The sequence below is a fragment of the Genypterus blacodes genome, unplaced genomic scaffold (genome assembly GCF_046128005.1).
Source record: "Genypterus blacodes isolate CSIRO-AG114 ecotype Tasmania unplaced genomic scaffold, CSIRO-AGI_Gbla_v1 ptg000059l_1, whole genome shotgun sequence".
Classification (NCBI taxonomy): Eukaryota; Metazoa; Chordata; class Actinopteri; order Ophidiiformes; family Ophidiidae; genus Genypterus; species Genypterus blacodes.
Genome location: NW_027466871.1, coordinates 1,331,828 through 1,355,531, shown reverse-complemented (window position 1 = coordinate 1,355,531; position 23,704 = coordinate 1,331,828). Strand labels below are relative to the sequence as shown.

The 23,704-nt window shown below is 47.0% G+C and overlaps 1 protein-coding gene across 2 annotated transcripts; it reads right to left on the bottom strand.

Moving 5' to 3' along the window:
- Positions 1-233: 233 nt before the first annotated feature.
- On the bottom strand, positions 234-21,102 carry nkd2b (NKD inhibitor of WNT signaling pathway 2b). Of its 2 annotated transcripts, none has more exons than XM_076153663.1 (10): positions 20,832-21,102; positions 20,689-20,715; positions 20,461-20,552; positions 3,691-3,751; positions 3,266-3,381; positions 2,203-2,298; positions 1,923-2,064; positions 1,720-1,774; positions 1,509-1,633; positions 234-1,385 (listed from the first exon to the last, which is right to left on the bottom strand). In XM_076153663.1, the coding sequence occupies exons 1-10, from the start codon at positions 20,854-20,856 to the stop codon at positions 787-789; spliced, it is 1,338 nt and encodes a 445-aa protein (XP_076009778.1). In that variant the 5' UTR covers positions 20,857-21,102; the 3' UTR covers positions 234-786. The 2 variants fall into 2 exon arrangements, with proteins under 2 accessions (XP_076009778.1, XP_076009779.1); XM_076153664.1 differs by having other exon boundaries at positions 1,509-1,630.
- Between the last annotated feature and the right edge of the window lie 2,602 nt (positions 21,103-23,704).

Sequence of the window (23,704 nt, the reverse complement as noted above, 5' to 3'; positions counted from 1 at the left end):
AAAACAGTTGATTCCCCCCAACAGTCAACCTGCAGAAATAAACACATTATAGAAGCAGTAGTATGAATGAACTATATAATGTTTATTAAAATATATAAAAGACAAAATACACATATGCATAATTATATCCATGATGAAATATGCATATACAGTATAATAATTATACAGTAAAATGTGTTTACACATATAGATTTTTTATACATATAGCAAGATACTTTTTTGCATTAAAACTGGCAGTGGTGATTTCATACTTTTCCTCAGTCAGGAAACCCCTCAGTCCACAGCAGGGCTCCCAGAGGAAGAAGCCTCTGTGAAAAGCTTGAGAGCAGCAGCACCTTTACACCTGAGATCCACGGTTTGGAAAGGTCTCACACACAACAACACACCTAATTTGACATATAGCTTCAAGGGACGTCAACCCACAGCATCGAGAGAAACAGATGTGACCTCAAAGGCTCTCTGACCTGCTGCTGTCTGGTATCTGTACCCTTATTGAATATGAGTAACAATCGCAGCAGTCCCAGCAGAAAATCTACATAAAATTCAAAACTGTGCCACACATCTTTTGTTATTACACAATAACTTCAGAGAAACATCCTTCTAGTCCATTGTCGTCCTCCATCACTACAAGATTCCTCAAAACATCTCATCTCAGGATATATCTGTATAGCTTGCAAGAGGGGAATAAAGAGATCCTGGACAGAGTTGGAGACCCTCCTGTGGGACGACAGTAAGTCCTTCAGACTGGTCTGGTGGTAGTTGGTCCTGTGCAGCCTCTGAAGGTGGTCATGTCTGATGGTAATGGTGGTAGTGGTGGTGGTGGTGGTGTTCATGGTGATGATGGTGCTCATGGCGCTGGACCACAGGAACCACAAAGCCAGGGCTCCCAGGTTGGCCAGAGGCCTGCTCTCTCTCCAGGCTGGGCACTGATTGATGCTGCTGGGGGTGGGTGGGAGGGGACAGTGGGGTTTTGGACGGGGACATGGCTTCTCGAGCTTTGGCCCTTAAGCGTTTGCTGTGGCTGTATTGCAAGGGGTGCTGGTGGTGGTTGGAGGACTGCACCTGGTGCGGTAAGTGGTACACATCTTGACCCCCGTGGCCTGTTGTGGTGCTGTTGTGCGGGATGGTTTGGTGCGGGTGATGTCCGTGACATTTAGTGGATTTACCGCCACCACTACCTCCGTTATTCCCTCCACCGCCTTTGTAAGTTCCTTTGGGGGATTTGACAAACTGTGAACTCTTTCCTCGTGCTTCTGTAGGGTTGTAACTATCGCCGATAACCTGTGAGCGGCGCTGGTGAACAACTTGGGATTCTGGTTCCTGGGAGCGTGAGCGGCTCTGGCTTTGGGAGGTCCGAACATGGCCCTCCTGAGGAGGCGTGGTTCCTGAGGGACGATTAGAGAAAAGCTGTCAGTTTGTGCAATCATCATTTATATTACTGCAATAACTCCTGTGTCTGAAATACACAACAATAAACACACTGAAATACAGAATTAAGATGTTCTAACCTTCAAATCTGGAGGTGTAGTTCTCAATGCCAGCCAGGTCCAGGTAGTGATTCCTTCGCTCAGTGTTCTCATCCACACAGTAATGCTGACCCTCAGGAGGCGGGGCCTCGCCGCTCTGCCCTCTGCTAGCAAACCAAAGCAAAAACCTCCGTGATTAATGGACAACAGAGACTGTGAGCACTTTCACTAAGTGTACTCGGTGTGTACTCACTTGATGTACGAGGAGAGCCGTTTGTCAGCTGAGCGTCCATCGTCATGGTGACGTTCTGAAGAGATTTTCAAGATTCAGTATTTAGAGAAATTTCATTTAATTATTTTAAGTCTAAAATTTGCTGTTCTGTTCATTCATAACACAGCTTACACATTACATCCATATTAACAATAGTGCTGTAGTTGTGTGTCCATATTACTGACCTGTCCCTGTGTCTCTTCTGTGGCACTTGGGCTCTGGGGTGACGGTCAGTTTGACACGCAGAGTCTTGCTCTTATTGTGACCCGAGTGATTGACAGATGAGTCCACCACATCATAGATGGTGTGCATGAGGCTGGACATGTCCTGCACAAACGGGAGAATGCAGTTTGTGTGAGAAGGTTAGGTTATCCTTCAAAAGAACACAGCACAAAGCAAAGACACACACACACACACACACACACACACACACACACACACACACACACACACACACACACACACCTCTTTTGTAACTTTCCCACTGTTGTCAAAGTCGTAGAGGGTGAAGATCCACTCCTGGCGGTTGTCGTCCTCCACAGAAACATCACACTCCAAATCCTGTGGGTACAAACATATTTACTGTCTAGCTACAAAACCATCATCACCTCATCTGCTGTGCAAGTCTACAGTGAGAACTCAACGGTGAGTCACACAAACACTGTGGCGTTTTGGACAGCAGGGGGCAGCAAAGTCCAATACGTTTGATCCATTGACATATTTAGAGAGATTCTTATCACTCGTTTCAGATTTTGTTATCTGCAACTTTCTTAGCTAAAAAAACAGTTTATTTTGTTCCATACTTGGTAATGTAAAATACAAATAAGTTAACTAACAATTTAGCTGCTTTCACCCCATGTGAGGCAGCATAGAGACGGAAAGAGCCGGTGGCAGACCAACCGCTATGACCTTCGTCCAGGAAAACGTGCGTAACCACAACTCTCCGTTACAACTTTTTGGCAGTAAGTTTGTTCAGATGTATCTAGTAACATGGGTGTAATTGGAAAAATAAACGTCTGGAATACAGGCGGCCGCTGCAGGCATGTGGAAGAGCTGACACTCTGCGAAAAGCGGCATGTTTATAAGAGAGGAGACCCTGGGGGGAGAAACACACTCCTTCACCGTTCTATATCTGCCCAGCTCACATCACCAGGAGCGATTACTGAAGAGGAGATATAAGCATTTCTTTAAAAACACGCAGGTCCCAACATTATAATCTATTTATTCTATTTATTGGTCTCTTAATTCAATCAGGACATGGTTTGGAGCAGAGTCAACACACAGACGAATGTTGAAGGCCGTGGCTGGAGGAGAGATTTCCCAGCATGCTTTACTTTCTAACTTACTTTCTACTAAAAAAGCAAAACTACTTCTCAGAATAGGAACATGTGCCGAACATCTAAACTTCATGCTGACAGGAATCAAACCCTGGACCTTTGTGCTCTGCCCACCCATTGCGCACACTACGCAGAGCAGCACTATGAGTGAAAACAGGGGCGTTATAGCAACGTGTTCCATTCTTACGTACATCCAGACTGATGCGTTTCTTCCCAGAGGTTTTGTTGGCGACGTCTTTCAGGTCCTCCGGGTGCAGGTTGTGCATGTAGCTTTCGCAGCCCTCGGCCTTCTCTGGCGGAAGAACCACTGACAAGACAACAGCACAACGTCAAAATACAGACACACAAAAGTAAATAAACACACAAAAGGCTGGAGGGTTTCCACCATTTTACACTTATCGACTTACTGATAAGGTCAAAACATCATTATACTTTAATTGGAACTAACAGCTGTAAATGTGCTGTTGTTGAAAACATGAGAAGGTTCTTTAGTAATTTCTGAATGTGTGCAAAGATTAGTGAGTCAGTCTTCATTTTGTCTTCATAAAGAAATAAAACAATGAAAAGGCAGGAGAGAGAAAAGCTTAGATGAAACTCCATGTGCTTCCCAACTCACCCTCTAGGGGACAGTGATGATCTACGAAGTGTCCTTCCTTGAGATGTCCATTAGCTAACTCCTGGAGCAGGGAGAGAAAAGGAGGAGGAGGAGGGGGGGTTAGAGATGTAAGTGTCCAGACCACAGACATCGAGAAAACAAACAGCTCCAGCTAAAGCATTTCCTCCTCAGATGAGAGGCCGAGGGGCTGCAGGCTCCACCGCCGCCAAACACTTTGAACATCTGCACGCTTATTGTGTTTCTCCGTCTGGGACACAGCGAGCACCAGGCCGAGCCAAGTTTGAGAGATTCCTCCGGCCCCTTCAAACGGACCCTCGCATCCATCAAAAAAAAACCCCATAATGCACTTCATCATCTAAACTCTCCTTTGGCCAACCAGTTTGTTCTCGTCCTGCTCGCCGTGGAAGCGGAGGAGGGGAGTTTTGGAGGACATGTTGGTCTTTCGGGACGGTTTAGCCATGTTTCTCGTTTGCAGATGAAGATGAACATTTGCGTTGTTTAAAGAGAACGCCACTATGAACGCCCGGCAACATGTGTGTGTTTGTTTTGAATTGAGCAAAAACTGCCAGATGGAAAATTCTGTGCAGATAGGATGAGACTGATTAAACACACCACACACACAGCCTTAAAACAAAAGAGCGACAAAGGGGTGGACGGGGCGCTGAGGAGGAGGAGAAGACTCAAAGCTCTGCTGTCATATGTGAACAATCTATACCCTGCATGAAACACAACCACAATGGATTCATCCCATCCCACACATTAATAATGCACACACAGAGGCAAAGAGTGTAACACACAGACACACACTCTCGTACACACACACACGCACGCGAAACCAATCTTTAATTACAATTGGATTGTGGAAACAATGAAAATTAAGAGCAGCACAGCCCCGGACCACAAGTATTTAAACAACAAATGATTCATCTTGTTTACGTCATCCTCGGCCCTCTGAGCTGCTCCACACACACTTTGAAATAAAATCTCTCCAGATTGAATCAAGGAGAAACGAGACAAATAAAAAACAGATAGATGCTAGAAAACAAAAGAACTCCATGTACCTTGAACAGAGCTGCGGCTGAGGCCAGAGACGGAACATCTGCATGCGTTTAGGTGAATGAGCCCCTCACCCCTCTCCCTCCCTCCCTCCCTCCCTCCCTCTCTCCCCCCTCTCCCCCCTCTCCCTCCTTTCCCAGAGTAATGACAGCGCCAGGGCCTGTGGTGCTATTTAACAATCTCAGAGCCGGTGATTATTCCACACTTCAGAGGACGATACCTCAGCCTGTAATCTGCCTCTGACCTTCACCGCTGAGGGGGAGCCGCTTGTGTGTGTCAGGGTCAAGGCTCGGACACCCCGGCAAATTGGCCACCGGAGACAGCAAAGGATTGGGAGCAAGGATTGGGGAGAGGAGGGGGGAGGAAGAGGAGGAACGGAAGAGCGGGCGAGCGGTGCGAGAGAAAGGAACGGAGGGAAGAGGAAACAAAGGGGGAAGAGACGCAGGGGGGAGGTGAGAGGAAGAGGAGGATGGGAGAAGAGGGCAGATAACAGCGAGGGGCAGGTGGAGGAGACAGTTTGTTTTGGGGGCAGATGGACTCTATCTGCTGCTGGCTCCAGTGTGTGGGAGCCCAGTGGGAGAGGTGGAGGTGGACTTTTGCAAACTCTGGAAGACTTCTAGGAGAGGTGGAGACAACTGGACAACCGCTCCCTGGGCCCCAAATAAGCAGCTGTCTTTAATCACTAAACACACACACACGCACACACACGCATGGACTAACTAGACCAATGTGTATGCATCCATACACACCCCGCAAGTACACACACAGTTTCCATCTTTTTGCGGTATTTCTGTAGCCAAGTTGTTGTTTCCTCTCGGCGCTGGATGCTTTTATCTCCGGTCTCTGTAGCGCGGTGGCTTAATGAAGGGCAGCGTGTGAGGGAGAGGGAGTTCACAGACGCGCTGTTCCGCCGCTCAGAGCGAACATCAAAGGCAAACCCATTGATTCCCCTCATCCTCATTCCCGTGGGCGCACAGAGCAAGGTAAGCACCTCTAAATGAGACAGAATCCACTGTCAAATGTAATGAATCAATCAACCAGCTGCTGCCAGTGAATCTTCTCTCTAATTAAAATTCAGATATCTGGAGATGTCTTGCTGAGCTTGTGGGGAGGAGGAGGACCAGCAGGGCCGCTGTCAAACACATAGCTCCTCAGAGACATGCGAGACCCCCCGTCCCCCCCTCTTCAAACCCTACACTCCATGCTCATTACATCCATCGGGGGAGCTAATGAGAGAGCAGGCTGGGCTGGACCGCAGTCTGCAGTTTAACGTCTAAACACATGGCATCTCCATCCACATCGCCCACGGTGTCGGGCTCAAAATCTGCCTACCACATGTGTAATTAACTGCTCTCTGGCACCCGGCCATCCTCATTCCTTCACTATCAGATCACCGACAACTCTGTAGGCTACACAATGTGTTAGCACTTTAGAGTAAACAGTTCCTGATTATTACACCTGAGAGCCAGGATCAGAGTTGGAAACGCACTTCATACTTTGTACTCGAGTATGAGTTTTGAGGAGGACAGAGGAAATTCTATTCTTACTCCAGTACACTTACATGATGGCTGTAGTCAGTGGTGCCATGATGTGTGTGTGTGGAGGGGGGGGGGGGGGGGAGGATGGTGTGAGCGTGAACCTCCTCCAACAACATGAGGGGGGGTGTTGGGGCCCTAAGTGTTTTCTTTTCAAGCGCACTAAAACCCCTGGCAGCACCCCTCTGGCTCTTACTTTACAGATTCAGACATTAAATTCAAAAAGGCAAACACATTAAACTCTGTGAAACATTTGGATGGCAGCTTTGTTTTCCCGTCATAGGGCAATGATTTTGATTTACGAGGAAAGCGGATGATGAATTGACTCCACCTGTAGAGGAACACGCATCATTCATCTGATCCCAACGCATGGAAGTGATTACAAACGCCAACCTGGGAGTTAGAATTGAGAGAATTTTAATGATTTTCAGTCTTTTTTCAGGATTTCAGCCCAAATCTCCAGGGATTTTTATAATTTTACACTTTTGATACCAGAGTAATACTTCATCACAGTTGTATTCCTCCATCTTCTTTAGTAAAGGATTGGCATTTCATCCACCGCTGCCCCATACACACACATATAAACAGTGTATGACATTAGCCACAAGGAAGAGGGGTGAAAAACAACGCGTGGAGGAGAAACCTCAAGCAGACTGACAGGCAGACGGTGAGGTATTAGATCTCATTGTCTGGAAAACACACAGTGCATTGGAAATATGCACCGGCAGTATTCCGTGTAAACAGGATCTCTCTCTTCCAGACGCCTCGACATAAGAGACAGACGAGAGGTGTGTGATGTTTGTTCCTGCTTAATGCAGCACTTCTGCCAAGCTTCCCTAAAGCCTCGCCTACTGCCAGACTTTTATGTGGGATAGTGTAACCAGGGGAAGCTTTCATAGCTCCCTACCAGGTGACATCAGACATCCCCCAGCAGCCTCTCTGCCTGCCTTTACCACCCATCCTCCCCGCTGGAAAACACTACACATCTTTGTTCTCCTATCCCACCCGCCCCCCCACACCGCCCCCCCGCTCACCCCCCTAAATATAAGTACACACACTTCTTTTAGCTCATTCTTCAAACCATACGATACACAACTGATTTCGAAAAATCACATCTTCAAAAACAGGGGAGGCTAACATGAGGTTTGTTGACACAGTCCGCCCGGGCTCGGGGTCTGAACTACATGGCAACTTGATCAGATGTCTGGATGCGTATCCAAGTACAAACACACGCCGGGGGGGCAAAATATGAAAACAGGATACTTTCTGGGAGCATACGCATATAATTTTGGAAGCTGTGTGGTTTTCTGAGATTGCTTATTTCTTATATAAAGTTGTAATTACCTTAAAAACAGCTTAGTCGGCCTTAGAGTAGGTGCTACCATATTTAATTACCCGTTTGAGGCTTCCCCCCCCCCTTCTTTTTCTTTTTTAAGTGAGGCATCTGTACATTCTACTAAGCACTTCCTGGTCCAAACCGGAGCAGCAATCTGAGTTATTTCCTTCATTTGATATGGCGAGCACCTTTGGAAACGAGCGGCGAGTGGCTAACAGTGGGAGTCCTCCAGGATATACGCAGAAATACAAAAATCACCTGGAACTGACGCCTAGGGGGGCGCCACAGGAAAGCCTCCATGACCACCGGCCAACCAGCATTCCTGCTACCACTGCCCATTAATTAGGAATGATGGTGGGGTTTTCTCCATGATGAAGATGAGGATTGAGGAGTATCGATATAATGAAAGGAACACCACTCGGTAAACAAACTGAAAACTCTTTACCGCTGCGTGAAACTGGAGAGGGAATGGGGCCATTGAGAAATAAAAGCCCTCCATTCCAGAAGAAACCAACCTGGCCTTGACTCAAAACCAGATGTGTGCAGTTACACTGAACAGGGAGAGAGAGAAAGAGAGGGAGGAGAGAGGGGGAAGGGGCTGTGGCTGGAAGTATGGGGAGTTGAAGGGAGAGGGCCAATTGCACAACTCCTGTCTCTTCCTCCAGCGAGAGAGTCAAAGAACAATATGTTGGCCTCTTGACGGTTGAACAGCAAAGTTCTTCCCTCACAACTTCATCAGGATTCGGCTTTCAGTCCGAGTCGGCGTAATTATGGTGCTCAGAGCCAGACTGACCACAGCTAGAGGACGAGACCGGGGAGGAATATTAAAACAAAATGTTCAGATACTGGTGGATTTGAGTTATCGCAGCTCACACGCACACACACAAACACACACCCACACACACAGCAAAATCAGAATGTGCCTGAGCTTGGATGAAAACTGAGACATGCTTGAATACAAAACAGTTAAGAACACCAAAACAAAAACCGTTTCCAAAGTCCAGCCTCTATTTCTAGTTATCTCCATTACTTGGCGGTATTTTATCAGTGTGTGCTGTGACTGTGAAAGGCTGTGAGATAACAGCAGAATGCCATCCTGTCACCTGGACTGGCCCCCGTGCGGCCAAGATGACAGAGATACTGTACGTCTCTCTCAGGGTCTTCCGGGGCCCCACTCTGAGGTCAAACAGGAGGCAAAACTTCTCCCTTGGCAGGACATGAATCGCTGGGGTGAAGCTCCGGGGTCCTAGTATAACAACAGCTGTGGGGAGAGATGAGCGTGCTTGCTTGTCTATGTAAGCGCAAGTCTGTAACTCTGACAGTCACTCCTGGACCACAACACCACCAGTCCCAGTCCCACTCCCCCCTCTCCTCCTCCTCCTCCTCCTCCCATTACTGATCTTCCTCTCAGTTTTGATTATGACCCGCTGGATAACATAAACACAGATTAGCATCACCGGCCGGCTGCCCTGCATCTGTCACCAGAGCTGTAATCAGCCCGCCTTCATTAAAGCAGCTTTGATAGGCCTCTGATGTGATGGAGCGGCCCGCCTGTCAGCTGTCACACAGGCGGCCACTGTAGGGACTTGGAAACCATGTGCTTCATGCCAGTGAGTGGAATTATACTCATGAGTCTGGGTTAGGCAAATATATGAAATTATAAGCATAGTATGTCATAATAGCTCCGCACTGAATGTATTTGATTGATTGTAATCCGCAGGAAAACGAAGGTTCATCACTGAAATCTGTAGCTGTGATCACGTCTGCGTAGATTTGCGTCAAATATACAGTAAGTTTGATAAGAACAAAGTCACATTGTATACTGAGTTAGTTAATGTAAATAAAATATCCTGCAGACCAGATTAGGTTGTACACAGGAACCAGACAGGACCGTACAGATGAACAAACACGAGAGAGAGAGAGAGAGCAGAGGGCGACGGTGTATCAAAGCCGGAGCGGGACAGGCCGGCGGTTAGACGGTTAGACTCAAACAGGATGTTCCTCTGTTTCTGGCCTCTATGTGAAATTCTGTAAGCTCCCGCGCAGGCCCCCGCTCTTAAGCTTGGCCAATAAGGGGAGTGCGCCCGGGCTGATAAAGCTGAGAGGATTTGTTCCACATTCCACAGACCCCTTTATACAACAACACAGTGGATCTCGGAAACACCAGGTTGCAGGGTGAGGTAGGGCCAGGGGAACGCCACATTCCCATCACTGGCCAAACTCCAGACTCCACCTCTGACGCCGTAGGTTAGCTGCTCTACCAGCCAAGCGGTATTCTGATCTCACCCAGACAGGTGTTTACTATAATTTACTCCTCAACCGCAGTCAACAGGGCCTCTACATGTCAGATGAATCGCCTTTCCGCCTTGTCCGATCCTGTAAACAAAAGGATTCTGAGAGCTGGATGAAAAACCATTTCAACACAACGCACAGTCACTCTCACCTGCATCCTATACAGCGCTAAGTATCGTATTCCCAACTGTCTGTTTAGCATTGAGATGTCAGTTATAATTGCCTTCACCTGTGCGATAACCACCGACACCAGTGTTTTCACTCTTCGTTTTGTTAAGCTGCTAGGGATTTGACTCATAGCTTTTTGAAAAGCCGGTCTGCCAGTTCATAGGGGCGAGGCTCTGCGGTTAGAGGCTGGTGGAGCTACAGGCATTACGACGCTCCTGTGGGTGACGGAGAAATGTAAACAAACCATGTTGGGGAAGGAGCGGTGTGCAGCAGTGTGAAAGATCAGCATCACCGCCACTGGCTCACACACGCACACACGCACGCACACACACACACACACACACACACACACACACACACACACACACACACACACACACAGGCACGCACGCACGCTTGCCGTCTATCTAATCCATGCACGTACACAGACTTTTCAGCTGCTCCTCCATACGTGCAATACTCAAATCCGCGCTCCACCTGCTGTTAAAGGCCAGCGGGTTGATGGATACGCTTCCTGCTGGTACGAGCCTTCCCTAAACATGTCTTACAGCAGGACGGGGACAAGTTCTGGGGGTCGGAACACGGCTCCACGGCCCACTTGTTACAGCTCCCGGTGGGTATCTCAGAACTCAGGGCAGAGAAACAGAGATCCATATGAGCGCCTGCAACAAGAGGAACTTATGTAGCCATGACCAATCAGGCAGCAATGTAGCGTGAACTTTCAACACATCCATCTGCAAGATATATTGGGCAAACAAGGGATGAACGGCTGTTCGACTGTACTATTATTGCCTTCAGCCCTTAGGGAGAATGTGGCTCACCGGTCAGAAACTGCTAAAATACAGAGTACAGTACAGCAGGAGGCATTAAATAACCAAGGAGACAGGCAGGCAGACAGCAGAGCTTCTAATAACTCATTGACTAAAGTCTGAGTATTCTCCATCAGCGCTGCCAAACCTCAAGTCCCAGGAGACACAGCTGCTTTGCATAATTGTTGTGTTCTTTTTTATTATGAAATATGCAAGAGCTTGAGGCTGTCATGCCAACATAGTTTGGGTGAGACTCTGAAAGCCGCTAGAGAGTTTCTGACACTAAATATCTCCACTTTTACATGCTTTTTCAATACTTATTCTTATCCATTGTCTTTCTCTGGACTGGTGTTGTGTAACTCTCTCTTTCTCTGTGTGTGTGTGTGTGTGTGTGTGTCTCCCCCAGCCTGCAGAGTTGCCAGTCTCAAACGCCGGGAGAATTCTTGACACTGCAAGAACAGGCTTAATTCCAGGCTGTGAAGTTCCTCACAGACCTGGACCTGGACGGGGGGTCATCCCAGGGTCAACACCAAGTGTTTTCCCCAGGATTCCTAAAAATACACTCCTGCTGGGCACAGGAAGCAGAGGAGACTCCACGATCATCAGCGGGCGATGTGAAGGCAGCCTGGATATGTAGAATGGATCACTGCCAGCGGGTCACTGGATGTTTTGCTTTGCTTTATGTTTCACCACTTCCCATGAAAATAAGGACAAAGTGGAATGTTTAAAAGTGCACAGATGAGACGTAGAGAAAACAAAGCAGCATTTGGACAATTACGGGTGATGCCGAAGCCAAATCACACAAAGCTCAGAATGCTCATAATTCTGCTGAAATAAGCGTTTGTGTTTAATCTGACACATCTAATTCAGTGTGGAGCTTTTTACAGCCACAGTTGGTGAGGCTGTAACATCTGCGGTTCTTCCTTTTGCACTGAAGCCGCCATGTGTGCACTTTAGTGACCTGACAGACTAGCTGTGTGAGTCTGAAACACTGTTCCCCAGTGTGAAATTCTGGAACGTAATTCATCCATGGCACAAGCAGAGATCAAAAGGCGACGGTGCAGAGGGCAGCTCAGCTCAGCTCCACCTCCTCCTGCAGCAGAGAGCTGCTGCTTTCACAGCCATAATTACTGGAAACCAAGGCTACTAAAACACGAGTGCCTTCAGACCCCGTAAAGCCGAGCTTAGCTGCGTGTATATTCTTATCTTATCTCTGCTATACAAAGGAACAAGGCTTCATAGTCTGCTGGAATAAGCCCCCTCTTAGTGCAACACTTGTTGATGTTTGATAAAAAGTTCTTGAAAGTGGATTTATGCTTGACAAGTGGAAGGTGCTGATGTGTAAGAACACCTTAAAAGCTTTGAGGTAGTCAAGTGTTACCAGGATAGAGCAGTTCTGAGGGCTGAGCACATGACATTGAGGGTAAAAGTTCAGATATTCTGATACACTGGCATTCTTGAAGTGATAGGATCTGTAGGGCCCCTATCAACATAAAGACGTGGGAGCTTGGTGAGCTTTGAGAACTTTATCGACCGGTCTGACGCCTAATATTTCACCCTTAACTGCTCGCCTCACAAAGCCACAACAATCACTTAGCAGCATTATCATTTAGAGAAATCCACAGTGAGGAGAATGTGTTTCCTCTATGAACTGCCTGACATGAGCAGATGGTGTCAGTGAAAGGCTCTCAGTGAGGGAGGGGGGGAACGAGGGTGCAGGCATCTCAAGGAGAACGGCTGTTTATTTGAAATGAGCCTTTAGGTAAACATGTTACATGGCACACAGGCCCAGGTCAGCTTTTGAAGTGGACGGGCTCGGGGAAGAAATGGGTGGGGGGAAGAAAAGAAGGCGGCCTTCAAGAGGAAATGAGAACAGAGGCCTCTTTCAGCGCCGTTTCATCTTCTCCCTCCAGTCCTGTCACATATAGAAAGAGCACAAAAGGTGTGCGAGCTATAAATACGTCTGCCGACGCTTTTTCAATTCCACTAAAAAGAGAAGAGTCATCCTGTAATCTCACTTCCCCCCCTGACTTTACCACCCGTGACAAAAATAAGCCACTTCCTTTTTAATGGAGACCCATTGAGGGTTTTTGATGACGGGAACAGGGGTTTGTATAACAAAAAGCAAAGTTTTGAGGCCATTCCCCCCTGTCGGAGTGGAATGTGATGTGCAGAAGGAGGGCCAAGGCTCGGTGCTGTCTGCAGAGAAACGCTTCCAAGCTTTGAAGCCGCTCGTGTGTTTCAACAGCTAACCACTTTCAGATGGTTACCGTGGCGTTTTATGAGCTGAATAATAGCGATACCTACACATGTGTAGGCCTGGGGTCCAAAAGAGGGGAAGAGCAGAGCAGAGAGAGCCGTGTCGAAACTCCTCAGGGGTCTGCGTTTGGGTGTGTTTGATAAATCTCATCCTAAAGAATTCCGTAGATGAAATAAGACGCCAGGAAAGAAAAATCTAAAACCTAACAATGCTACAACCGTCATCACATCAGCTCCAGATTCAAGTGTTTACGCTGGATAAACAACGCAAAATCATGTTAATACTCTTCCAAGACTTGTTTATGCTGCTCCATAACACATCAGAAGAAACTACAAAAAATGAAAAAGACTTTGAAATAGCATCACAACAATGTGCAACAATCAGGGCCTGCAGCTCTCTGTGCACTCCGCTGGGCTTTGTGAAGCCTTTTTTCAGCACACAGGAAGCCCGGGGTTTTGCGGTGCGTGTGTGTGGCGTTTCACTCTCTCCAGCCTCAAACCTAGCAGGGCGTCAGGTTCAGGAATGCGGCGCAAGGATGAAATTTCTAAAGCAATCAGGAGCGATTCCGAAAAGCTTTCCAGACAAGAGTAACAGAGAGAGAGAGGGAGAGAGAGAGAGAGAGAGAGAGAGAGGGAGAGAGAGAGAGAGAGAGAGAGAGAGAGAGAGAGATGCACGTTTCATGCAGCCCAACCTCAATTTGTTTGTTTTTGGATTATGCTGTCACGTCACAGATTTATGTTCAAAGTCATTATTGTGGTGAGCCCGGCTATTTAGTTTCCTCCTCGCTTGTATTGTGGAATATATGTCAGGTCAGCACGTGACCTTTGAGTGCACACCAGCTCAAGTTTCCTCTGGCTGGATTTACGGGTTAATAAGTGGAATCCTCTCTCCTCTTTCACCTTGGAGCATTTATTTTGTAAGCATTTTTAACGTTTCCTTACGATTTCATTTGGGATTGGTGGGACCTAATAAGTATCCAAGAAAGTGAATAGTATGATCTTGTGTGTATAACATGTCAACACAAAGAGTATAAGGCATTTCTTCCTGTCTGCCATGTTTTGTAGCGACCTATTTATATCACTATGAGGCAGTGAAAAATGTGAAGTCATGAGGACAACAAGCAAACAACCATGGGAATCAGGCAAAAACAATCCGCGATAAGAAAGTACAAGATGTGTGGAAATAGATGGGTTCATCAGATCCACTGCCACCAATCAGCTTCGAATTAAAACAATCTATTCAATTGACAATAAATTGACTGACAGCATATCATAACATCACCAACAACCATAACTGAAAAAATATAATATTCCCTTGGCTGCTGGAAAGCTTGCGAAATGAAGTCCACTTGGAAAAGAGCTAGAGCTTTCTAAGAGGGAACAGGGGTTTATGTGGAAACATACCTTACACACTAAAATGTAATAACCTTTGAGTCTCCCGGTGTTTTACTTGGCTGGGAGATGCACAAGATCAAACACAGACTTGGATCCAGCGGCCTTAGCCAAAAATGTCAGCGCTAAGCACCGGGCTCCAGCTCCAGGTATTTTCTTTCCCCTGGCAGCGAGAGCGCAGACACAGAGCAGCGTTAACCCTCAGCAGGGCCAGCCCCCCCTCGAGCAGCCACCAGCACGCCGCTTCATCACCAGGGGAGGAAATGAGGTCTCCCCCGCTGTCGGCGGTGACCGCTCGTGTCTCGGGGCCACGCGGCGTCCCTGAGAACCCTCGACGGAGAAACCCCTCGCCCTCAACTGCAGGGGCCTGGTGACTTTCAAGAAACGCGGCGGCGGCAGCGTTATTCAGCGACGTGAGCCAGATACCCGTCTGAAGTGCACAAACGGAAATCTCATAAATATCATCAAACGCTGTGACAAGAAGTGAGCCACTTCAAAGCGCTCGCTGGTGATGAGACTGGGACGGATCCAAAGGCGACAGAGCTCCATTCCATACGTCTGCAGATAAGAGCTGCAATAATAAAGGCGGCGGCGGCGCGGCGTGGCTGTCATTTCTCTTGTTTAAAGACACTTTTCCCTATAAGCCGGAGTGGAAAATCACATTTTTACTGATGCCATCTGAATAAACTAACAGTGTGTCATTCCTATGGATATGAAGCTGTTATGGTGCCGGAGCAGCTGTCACACTTTTGTCTGCTTGAACCTTAAAGAAGCAGTCAATGCAGGAGGATAACTGTAAACACAGAGGCTGGCAGACACTACAGGCATGAGCTATGCTAATCATATGCTTATTACGAATAAATGTCGCATTAGGAGACAATGTTTGGATTGCAAAGTATGTGTGACGACTTCTTGCTTCCTCCTTACGGCTAGAGAGGCCATGCTGCATTCAGGAGCACTCCTCACGGGGGAATTCAAGTGAGCAAACAGCTTCAAAGTGCTTCAGACAGTATAAATATCCTCAGACAAATAAACATTTAATCTGCCTGCAGTGTTCTAATGTCTTTTTCCATGAGCCACAGGCCACACAGGCCAGCCTCTGCCTCTCACTCATTCATTCATACACAAATACAGACGAGAGAGGGAGAGAGGGACTCGACCTCTGACTCGCAGGAGGGGACATGTGGTCAGGCGCGCTCACACACTCCGACATGAAAGGCCGAGCGAAGCGAGCATCTTCCACTTGGGACGAGTGTCGAAGGCTACCAGGTGACGATGTTTACACTGACAGAGAAGTGAATGTTTGCTCTGGACAAATGGCCACCGAGGAGATGTGAGAGGGGGGTTCCCAAAAGAAGCAGTGAGCGGGGAGACTTGTTGGTTTTACTCGCCATTCAAATAGAAAGAGGGAGTGAGATGAAGAGGCGACTGCCAAACAATGCAGCGGAAAAGGCAGATGAGGCTCTTTATTTACTCCCCCTCCCCCCCGATACCTTTAAAACCCCTCAGATATCTCCTCGTGAAAAAAACACCCCCCCTCCTCCTCCTCCTCCTCCTTTCCTCTCGACCCCTCCCCCCTCTTCCCACCGCAGCCCCTCTCCCTGCTCCAGGATTTTGCTGTACAAACCAGGAACAGATGTCTGCCGGGGCCGTGCTGAAAGACCCCGCTGTTCTGGATGCCAGCCACATGCTTTTCATTCAGAGATGAAGGCTCACAGCTCGCCTTCTTGTGAAGCCAATTTAAAAAAAAAAATTTTAAAAAAAGGAGGGGTGGAAAAAAACAAACTCTCCAAAAGCCTTCAAGTCCGTTCAAAAGCAATACGCACGTATACGTATGAGCACACCTTTTTGTCTGCTCTGCACCCATGCGAGTCTCCCCTGATGGCACTACGGCAGAGGGACGTAGGAGAGGCCGAGGCCAAGGCGAAGGAGGGATGAGACGGGGAAAATGTTTTAGGAGGAAAAGAAGAAGAAGAAGAAGGAGAAGAAGGAAGGAGACGATGACGTACTCCTGAGCTTGGGGGAGTTACAGTCAAAAAAGGTCAAAACTCAAAGGAGGAGGTCTGTATCAAAGTGGCGGCTCGGTGCTGAATAATAAAATGTCATCTGGGGCCAGCTAGCCGTAAGATTACCCAGATATCCCTGCAACGCATCCAAATCAAATACTGCTAAGTCAGAATTAACATGGCGAGTCGAAGATGTAACCGAATGCCCAGATGAAAGTGTCCAAACTAAATATCCCTTATTGAGCCGCTTTGCCAAATGAGGAGTTTCATATAAAGGGAAAGTCTTATTCACTGCTTCCAAATGAACGTCACAAAAACATTACAGCCATTTGTTTGGTGAGTTGCTTGGGAACTTTTTAAACTCTCAAGGTCTAAACAAATGTGTGTCTGGAAGGTTTTTGACCCGAGACGCTGTCCGTCCTGAACCTGAAGTGTGATATCATTAACCTTTCAGAAGTGAATAATAAGGGTCTTTTGTTGTGGAAGCTAAAACGTGGACACACTCACTGCTCACAGGTTAAGTGCGTGGGAAGTTTGAATTAGTCTGTCATTATTCGAGCATCCAAGCATGTCTGTCTGAAGCCTCCCAACATGAAGCAGGGTGTGTGTGTGTGTGTGTGTGTGTGTGTGTGTGTGTGTGTGTGTGTGTGTGTGTGTGTGTGTGTGTGTGAGGGCCTGGGCTGTTGATGTTTCCAGAGGTGAAGACACAGTGAACCTTCACAGAGTTCCTTCACTGATGAACACTTAGGACAAACTGCTGCACTTCACATATTAAGGAAGCAGAGACTTGGCCGGCGCTCAGGGTGGGCGGGGCTCTGACCGTACCTGCTCTCCCCTCCACCGCTTTGATCTCACCTCTCGTGATGTTTCTCCATTGCACCAGCTGCTTGGGCAGGTACGACTTGTCTCGAACACCTGCGAGTAACTGTCAAGAGTCTGGGAGGTTTTGTTTTCTTTCTCTCTCTCTCTCTCTCTCTCTCTCTCTCTCTCTCTCCCTCTCTCTCTCTCTCTCTCTCTCTCTCTCTCTGAGGTGCACGATGGAGCCAAGTCATCCTGCAGAATCATCCTGTCTCTGTTTGTCCACCGTCCCTCCCTTCAGAGGGTTTGAAGCTGATATAGTTTTACACGCTGTGGGCAGCCTGCCAGCTACAGGCTTGATTCTTGGCATGCAGCAATATAAATATTTTAAAAAGGCTTTGATATTTTCTGATTTTCTTGCCACAGCGCCGCAACGCATTCACAATTTTTTGGGCGGGAGAGAGGGAGGGAGGGAGGGAGGGAGGGAGGGAGGGAGGCAGGGAGGGAGGGAGGGAGGCAGGGAGGGAGGCAGGGAGGCAGGGAGGGAGGGAGGGAGGCAGGGAGGGAGGCAGGGAGGCAGGGAGGGAGGGAGGGAGGCAGGGAGGGAGGGAGGGAGGCAGGGAGGGAGGGAGGGAGGGAGGGAGGCAGGGAGGCAGGGAGGCAGGGAGGGAGGCAGGGAGGCAGGGAGGGAGGGAGGGAGGCAGGGAGGCAGGGAGGGAGGGAGGGAGGCAGGGAGGGAGGCAGGGAGGCAGGGAGGGAGGGAGGGAGGCAGGGAGGGAGGCAGGGAGGCAGGGAGGGAGGGAGGCAGGGAGGCAGGGAGGGAGGGAGGGAGGGAGGGAGGCAGGGGGGTTCAAATGACTGCATGATTGAGGAAATTCACAGATTTGACGTTGGGGAGCATGTGGGAAATGCTCCCCCTTCCAGAACGGGGCAAGGGGATGGAGGGGTGAGGGATGGAGGGGTGAGGGTGAGGAGGCTCCACTGATATCAGAGCCCTTTTCTAACTGGCAGCTCTGAGCTTTGAAGTCACAGCCAGACAGCTCAGGAATCCAACTCCCCCATTTGACAATGAAAGGGGGTGGGGAAGAGGGGGGGGGGCGGTCAGAGCTAAACAGTGTGTATGGCCAATCTGCTCCGATATGAAATCATACGTTCATCAGCAGACCTCATCAACCCATGATGTTTAAGAATGGAGAGAGCCGTGCGCTGAAACACTCCTTAAACCCCTCCTGATGAATTCCAACTCCATTAAAAATGACATCATAACATCACAGCTGTGTTGTGAGACACCTCTGTTTTACTTGGACTTTATAAAAATGACGGTTGACCCCCACCTCTCCCCCCCCCAGACAAATGAGAATCCATAATCCAATTATATTTGTGAAAACATCCGTGCAATCCAATACCAGTAAGGATTTATGTAAAGTATATCAATCAAATAAGGTGAGTGTATTAATGTCACTGCACCCCGGAGGTTCTCTCTCTCTCTCTCTCTCTCTCTCTCTCTCTCTCTCTCTCTCTCATGAAAGCGATCCATCCCTAAAGAGATCACGTCTCTGGAAATTAATGTAGGCACAGGCCCGTTTCAAACGGCATGAATAGAGCTGTGGGTGTGAGAGCAGCCACTCTGATCTGATCGCTGCACGGACGGCTATATTCAACACACACACCACCCTGCTTAAGCTACCATCTGATGCTTGTGACACACACACACACACACACACACACACACACGCACACACACACACATATACACACACACATAAACTTTCTCAACCACTTAAACTGTTATGTTACTTTATGCTTACATCTATTTAGCCCACAGAATGAGAGAAAAAGGCTTAAAAGGGTTGGAAATCAATCACATGTTTGAGTATCTTTCCCATCATGTTACTTATAAACCAAAACAGCTATCAGACTTGCTTTGTTGCCATCATTACGCATTAAAACCAATGTTTGCAATAACATGCTGCTACAGCTCAGTTTGTCCTCCGCCTGATTGCCTCCCCAAGTCAAAGCAAAAGGGCTGATTATGTGGATACCTGTGCAGATTGGGTCAGTGAATGCCTCTCCAATAAACCAACTAATAACACAAAATAAATCAGAGGCATGACACTGATAGACGTGAAGGAGGGACCCACCCACTAATAAGTTCCAAGCTTATGCCTTTGGTGGTTTTCCTTTCAGGGAGTGTGAACTCCATCTCCTCTGGAGCAGAGGAAAGTTCTCTCTTGGTCTGCCAGCAGTGGGCGGTTTATAGCCCTGATATAATCCATAACTCTTCCACTATTACAACCTCCCACCTTACAGGTTGTCAGTGCCTCTGTGTGAACTTCTTGTAATTTCTGTCTGACAACTCGGCAATCTTGTACCCCTCAAAAACACACTGTAATTGAAGTGATGTAATGTTATGCCACAGAGGGCTGCCCACTGGGAGCAGCAGTAGAATAGGAGGCATTGAGAGTGAGACACAGGCCTGAGTCACAACGCCAGCAGCCACACGGGCAAACCTTATATCCCACAGTTTGAGAACCCTCCGCCTCAAGATGTTAAGTAGCTTCAGTGTGTGTTTGTGCTGCTTGGTGTCTCCTCACATACAGAGCTGTCATAACCCATCCGGCGTGCAGGCAGAGGGGATAAGCGTAGAGTCACAGCCAGACGTGACAGACAAGAGCAACATCCTACACCTCTGCTAAGACGCCGGCAAGTCTTTACACATGCTGGTGGATACAGTTTACTTCCCCTTCAGTCAAGAAGCTCTCAGCTCATCTTTCAGGCAGATACAAACTAACAGCCCCATCCAGACAACTCTCAAGTGTTTGACTCATCACTCCGGCAAATGCAAACACACTCCTGACCCCCTAAATAACAGGTTTTGCCAATGAATTACAAAACAGTTACCTGATCATTTAAACAAACACATGAAGCACATACAGCATAAACAGTGTTTTGACACTGTGTGTGCTGCTTAGTGGTAATTTACATTTGATCCCATAAAGTGTTGTTAAGGGGGAATTTAGCCTCATGATGTTTACAATTCAATTTCACCAAAACAAGCAGTTGTGTGGTGATTTGTGCTCGGGGCTTGAGGAGAAGGTGACACATAAACAGCCAGATACCTGCATGTTCTTCAGCTTGTGCTCCGTCGCGCTGTACCGCTCACATTCCTCCATCCCTCTCCGGAGGAAGGCGTTCACAACAAAACTGTCTCCTGAAACGTGGAGGGGGGAAAAGAACAACTATCAGCAGGCATTCAAACGCGCATTGTTGAATAGTCGATCATAATAATCGATACTGTGATCAGTCCCTAATCACTAGAAGCTCATCCTGATCTGGTTTGTCCTCACCTTCAGGATTCTCTCTCCGCTTACACGCTGGATTCCGTCACCACATACAAGGATGCAAAAAGGGGAAAATCATTAGTTAGTTAGTTTAATCAGTAAAATCATTTTATTTCCTTTATTGTGTTTCAGTCGTCGGTAAATCTTACCATGTTTGGACTGAAGTTTCCCCATTCTCGCGTCTCTCTTGGATCAATATACTCCGAAAATCCGTCAAGGATAAAGCAGTCACTGACTCAACATTGTCACATTGTGTTTGTTCTACGAGAATAAGAAAACTCCAACTTCGTCCATAGATCGGTGATTGAATCGTTTGTTCATTGAAGTATTCGTTCTTGTTTGCGGGAGTGAGACCGTGAACGTACGCGGAGTGATCGGACGCACAGGATCTCTGCCTCCACACACTTCAAACCAACTGAGTGGGAAAGAGCGCTTTGAACGCACCAGCAGCAGGCGATGTGTTAAGCTACATTAAAGAAACATAAACCGTTTCCGGTTATAGACTTTGACAAAATAAAAGCATAAATTGACAAACTGACACCATCTCTTCAAAACATGCATTCATTATGGGAGAGATAAATAATCGATATAGTCAATTATAACACAAGTATAAAATGTTCTTCGTCTCAACAATTATTTCAGTGGCGCCTTATTGTAATATATGTTACACTAAAGCTGACAATTTTCAGAAGATTTAAAATGTAGGCCAACATACATTTCTGTCATAGATCTACTCAAATGCAAGTAAGATTTTAATTTATCCGTCATATCAACGCCATATAAATCTAAGCCTATATTTCTATAAAGCAAAGAATGACAAATGTCTGGTGGCAATGACAGAGTGACGTCTTTAATAACCTGATGAGGTTTAAAATTGATCAGACAAAAGTTTTAAAAACAAAAACATTTACAGTAAAAAGCAAATAAATCTGCATTTTGAGAACCTATAACCAGTGAAAACTAAATTACTTACATGTTTAATTATTTTTTCGCTGCCTAACTTTGTACTGTTTTTCCGGTTGTACTCGTTTTTTGTCTGGCATGTTTTGTACCTTGACGCAGTTCACGCAGGGTGCCGTCGGATGTCAAACCGCGTCCTCTGTTGGTGTAATTTTCTGTCGAGCTCCATTCATGGATTTCAAAGCGCAGGTATTTCTCACAGGAGCATCGACAGATAATGATTGTAATGTAAACAGGACGTCTACATTTAAAAGCATAGATTTAATGCTTAGATCTAAACGTTGTATTGAGTCCTTTTTAGTCCTTGTTTGTTCCTGTCCTTTTGTTAATGCTTAAATATAAATGCAGGTCAATCCCGGGGTGCTTGAACCAAACAATAGGCTCAGATTAGTTGAGTTTTTCAACATTTACGAGGGACAAAAGTGTAAATTCCCTATTATGATCCCATTCTGTGAGCTCTCTCCACAAAGATGCGCTGCGCCTGAGGCCTCTATCCTTTGGTCATGTGTTCAACACATGCCATACATAAACCTTTACCATTGTTCGTGAGAGAAAACCAGAAAGAACATACCGTCCTCCAACCCAGAAGACATCAAAAGCTCTTTTCAGTCTTTAGCAGTTTTACAGTTTGTTTCTGTTGGCAGGGTGTTAAAATCAGGGGCCTGGCCGTGGAACCCTTGCCAGTGTTATGAATATTCATGTGCTAGGCAACCTTATGTACGGCATGCCAACGTGGATGTGATGTGAAGCACCTGTGTTCTGTAAATATTTACATTCTTGAATCCGAAAATATTCAGAGGGAGAAGAGATGGTGACTTTGATCTCGCCGCCGCGTTATCGTCGATTACTGCTGCAACCATAATCTTTATCTTTCATTACCCAGACAGAGCAGATCTACACGGACACACACACACAAGCAAGACACTAACAGGATTTTCAGCGAGGGCGTTACTGTGTCGTATCTCCTGTTCCAGCTCCAGCTCCAGATGTAGTCCTACCTTTGATGAATGTGAGGTGCAGTTATGAAGCTTTTTCCTGTCATATTTCCTGCCATTTGACTCCCCGCAGCCTGACAGAGTGTGACTCTCCAGTCTATAGTCTCAGATCAGTCTGTAGCTGCCAGGATGAGCAGACATTTGCATAGCTCATTGATGGCAGCCGTCTTTGATCCTACTCACTGTGCCCAATTATCACTGTTTCTTCCCGCAGCCTGCCTCCCAGGCGTCTTTCTCTCTCTGAGGTGTACAGTATCTCTCCCTCCCATGCGTCCTCTCTCTCTCTCTCTCCCACTCATCTCAAAACTCAGGACACAAAACCTCAATCAAGCAGAAACAACTTCAGTGTCTGGTTGGTTTTAACTTGCAACACAGAGAGAGAGAGAGAGAACAGTCATTTTCCTTTAATGACAACTTACACATGGGTAGAAATCCCAGCATGTTATCAAGAGCCGCCACGTAGATGAAGGATAGAGGAGGAAATGGCAGCTCTGGCGCGTCTCAGGTTGTCATTAGCTCCGCATACAGACATGGATCATTATAATGGTTATTCTCAGTCAGTCAGTGCTTTATCACAAAGTTTTAAACTCTGACATAAACTGACTGATAGTTTCCAGGGTTTTGTGTGCAGCAGTTGCCCGTTAACATGCCTATAAGAATGTGTGTAAGTTAATTCCGTCCCTTTGTGAATCACCACTGGCACATGCTGTGATATTCCATTGCTCTCAGCCATGTACCTGAACAACGGTTGAGAGGATAAACTTCAGAGCGTTTGTTATGTTTAGAGTTTTCTGACACGTTCAAACTGCTTGAAAAAGTGATAAAAGCTTGTAACAATAAGGCTTTTGACTTTTCTTCCTCCTCCGTCTTGATTGCCTTTTAACAGCTGCCTGGTTTTTGGACTGAGTACAGTCAGGAGAAAAAGGCCTCCAGACAGCAATTATGGTTTTATTTACCATAGCTGTTCTTAAAGCACTTCTTTTCTCTCATCGCTCCTCTCCACATTGTAATCATTGATCAGATTAGACAAAAGCAGCGCTTCCTCATGTGATTCATCTCATATAGAA

Excerpts from the sequence above, each read along its gene's own strand:
- nkd2b (XM_076153663.1), bottom strand. The coding sequence starts at position 20,856 with ATGGGGAAACTTCAGTCCAAACATG. Across the intron at positions 3,752-20,460 it reads ACAAGCTGAAGAACATGCAG|GAGTTAGCTAATGGACATCT; the intron begins GTATCTGGCTGT and ends TCCCTGCTCCAG. Across the intron at positions 2,065-2,202 it reads GTGGGAAAGTTACAAAAGAG|GACATGTCCAGCCTCATGCA; the intron begins GTGTGTGTGTGT and ends CCGTTTGTGCAG.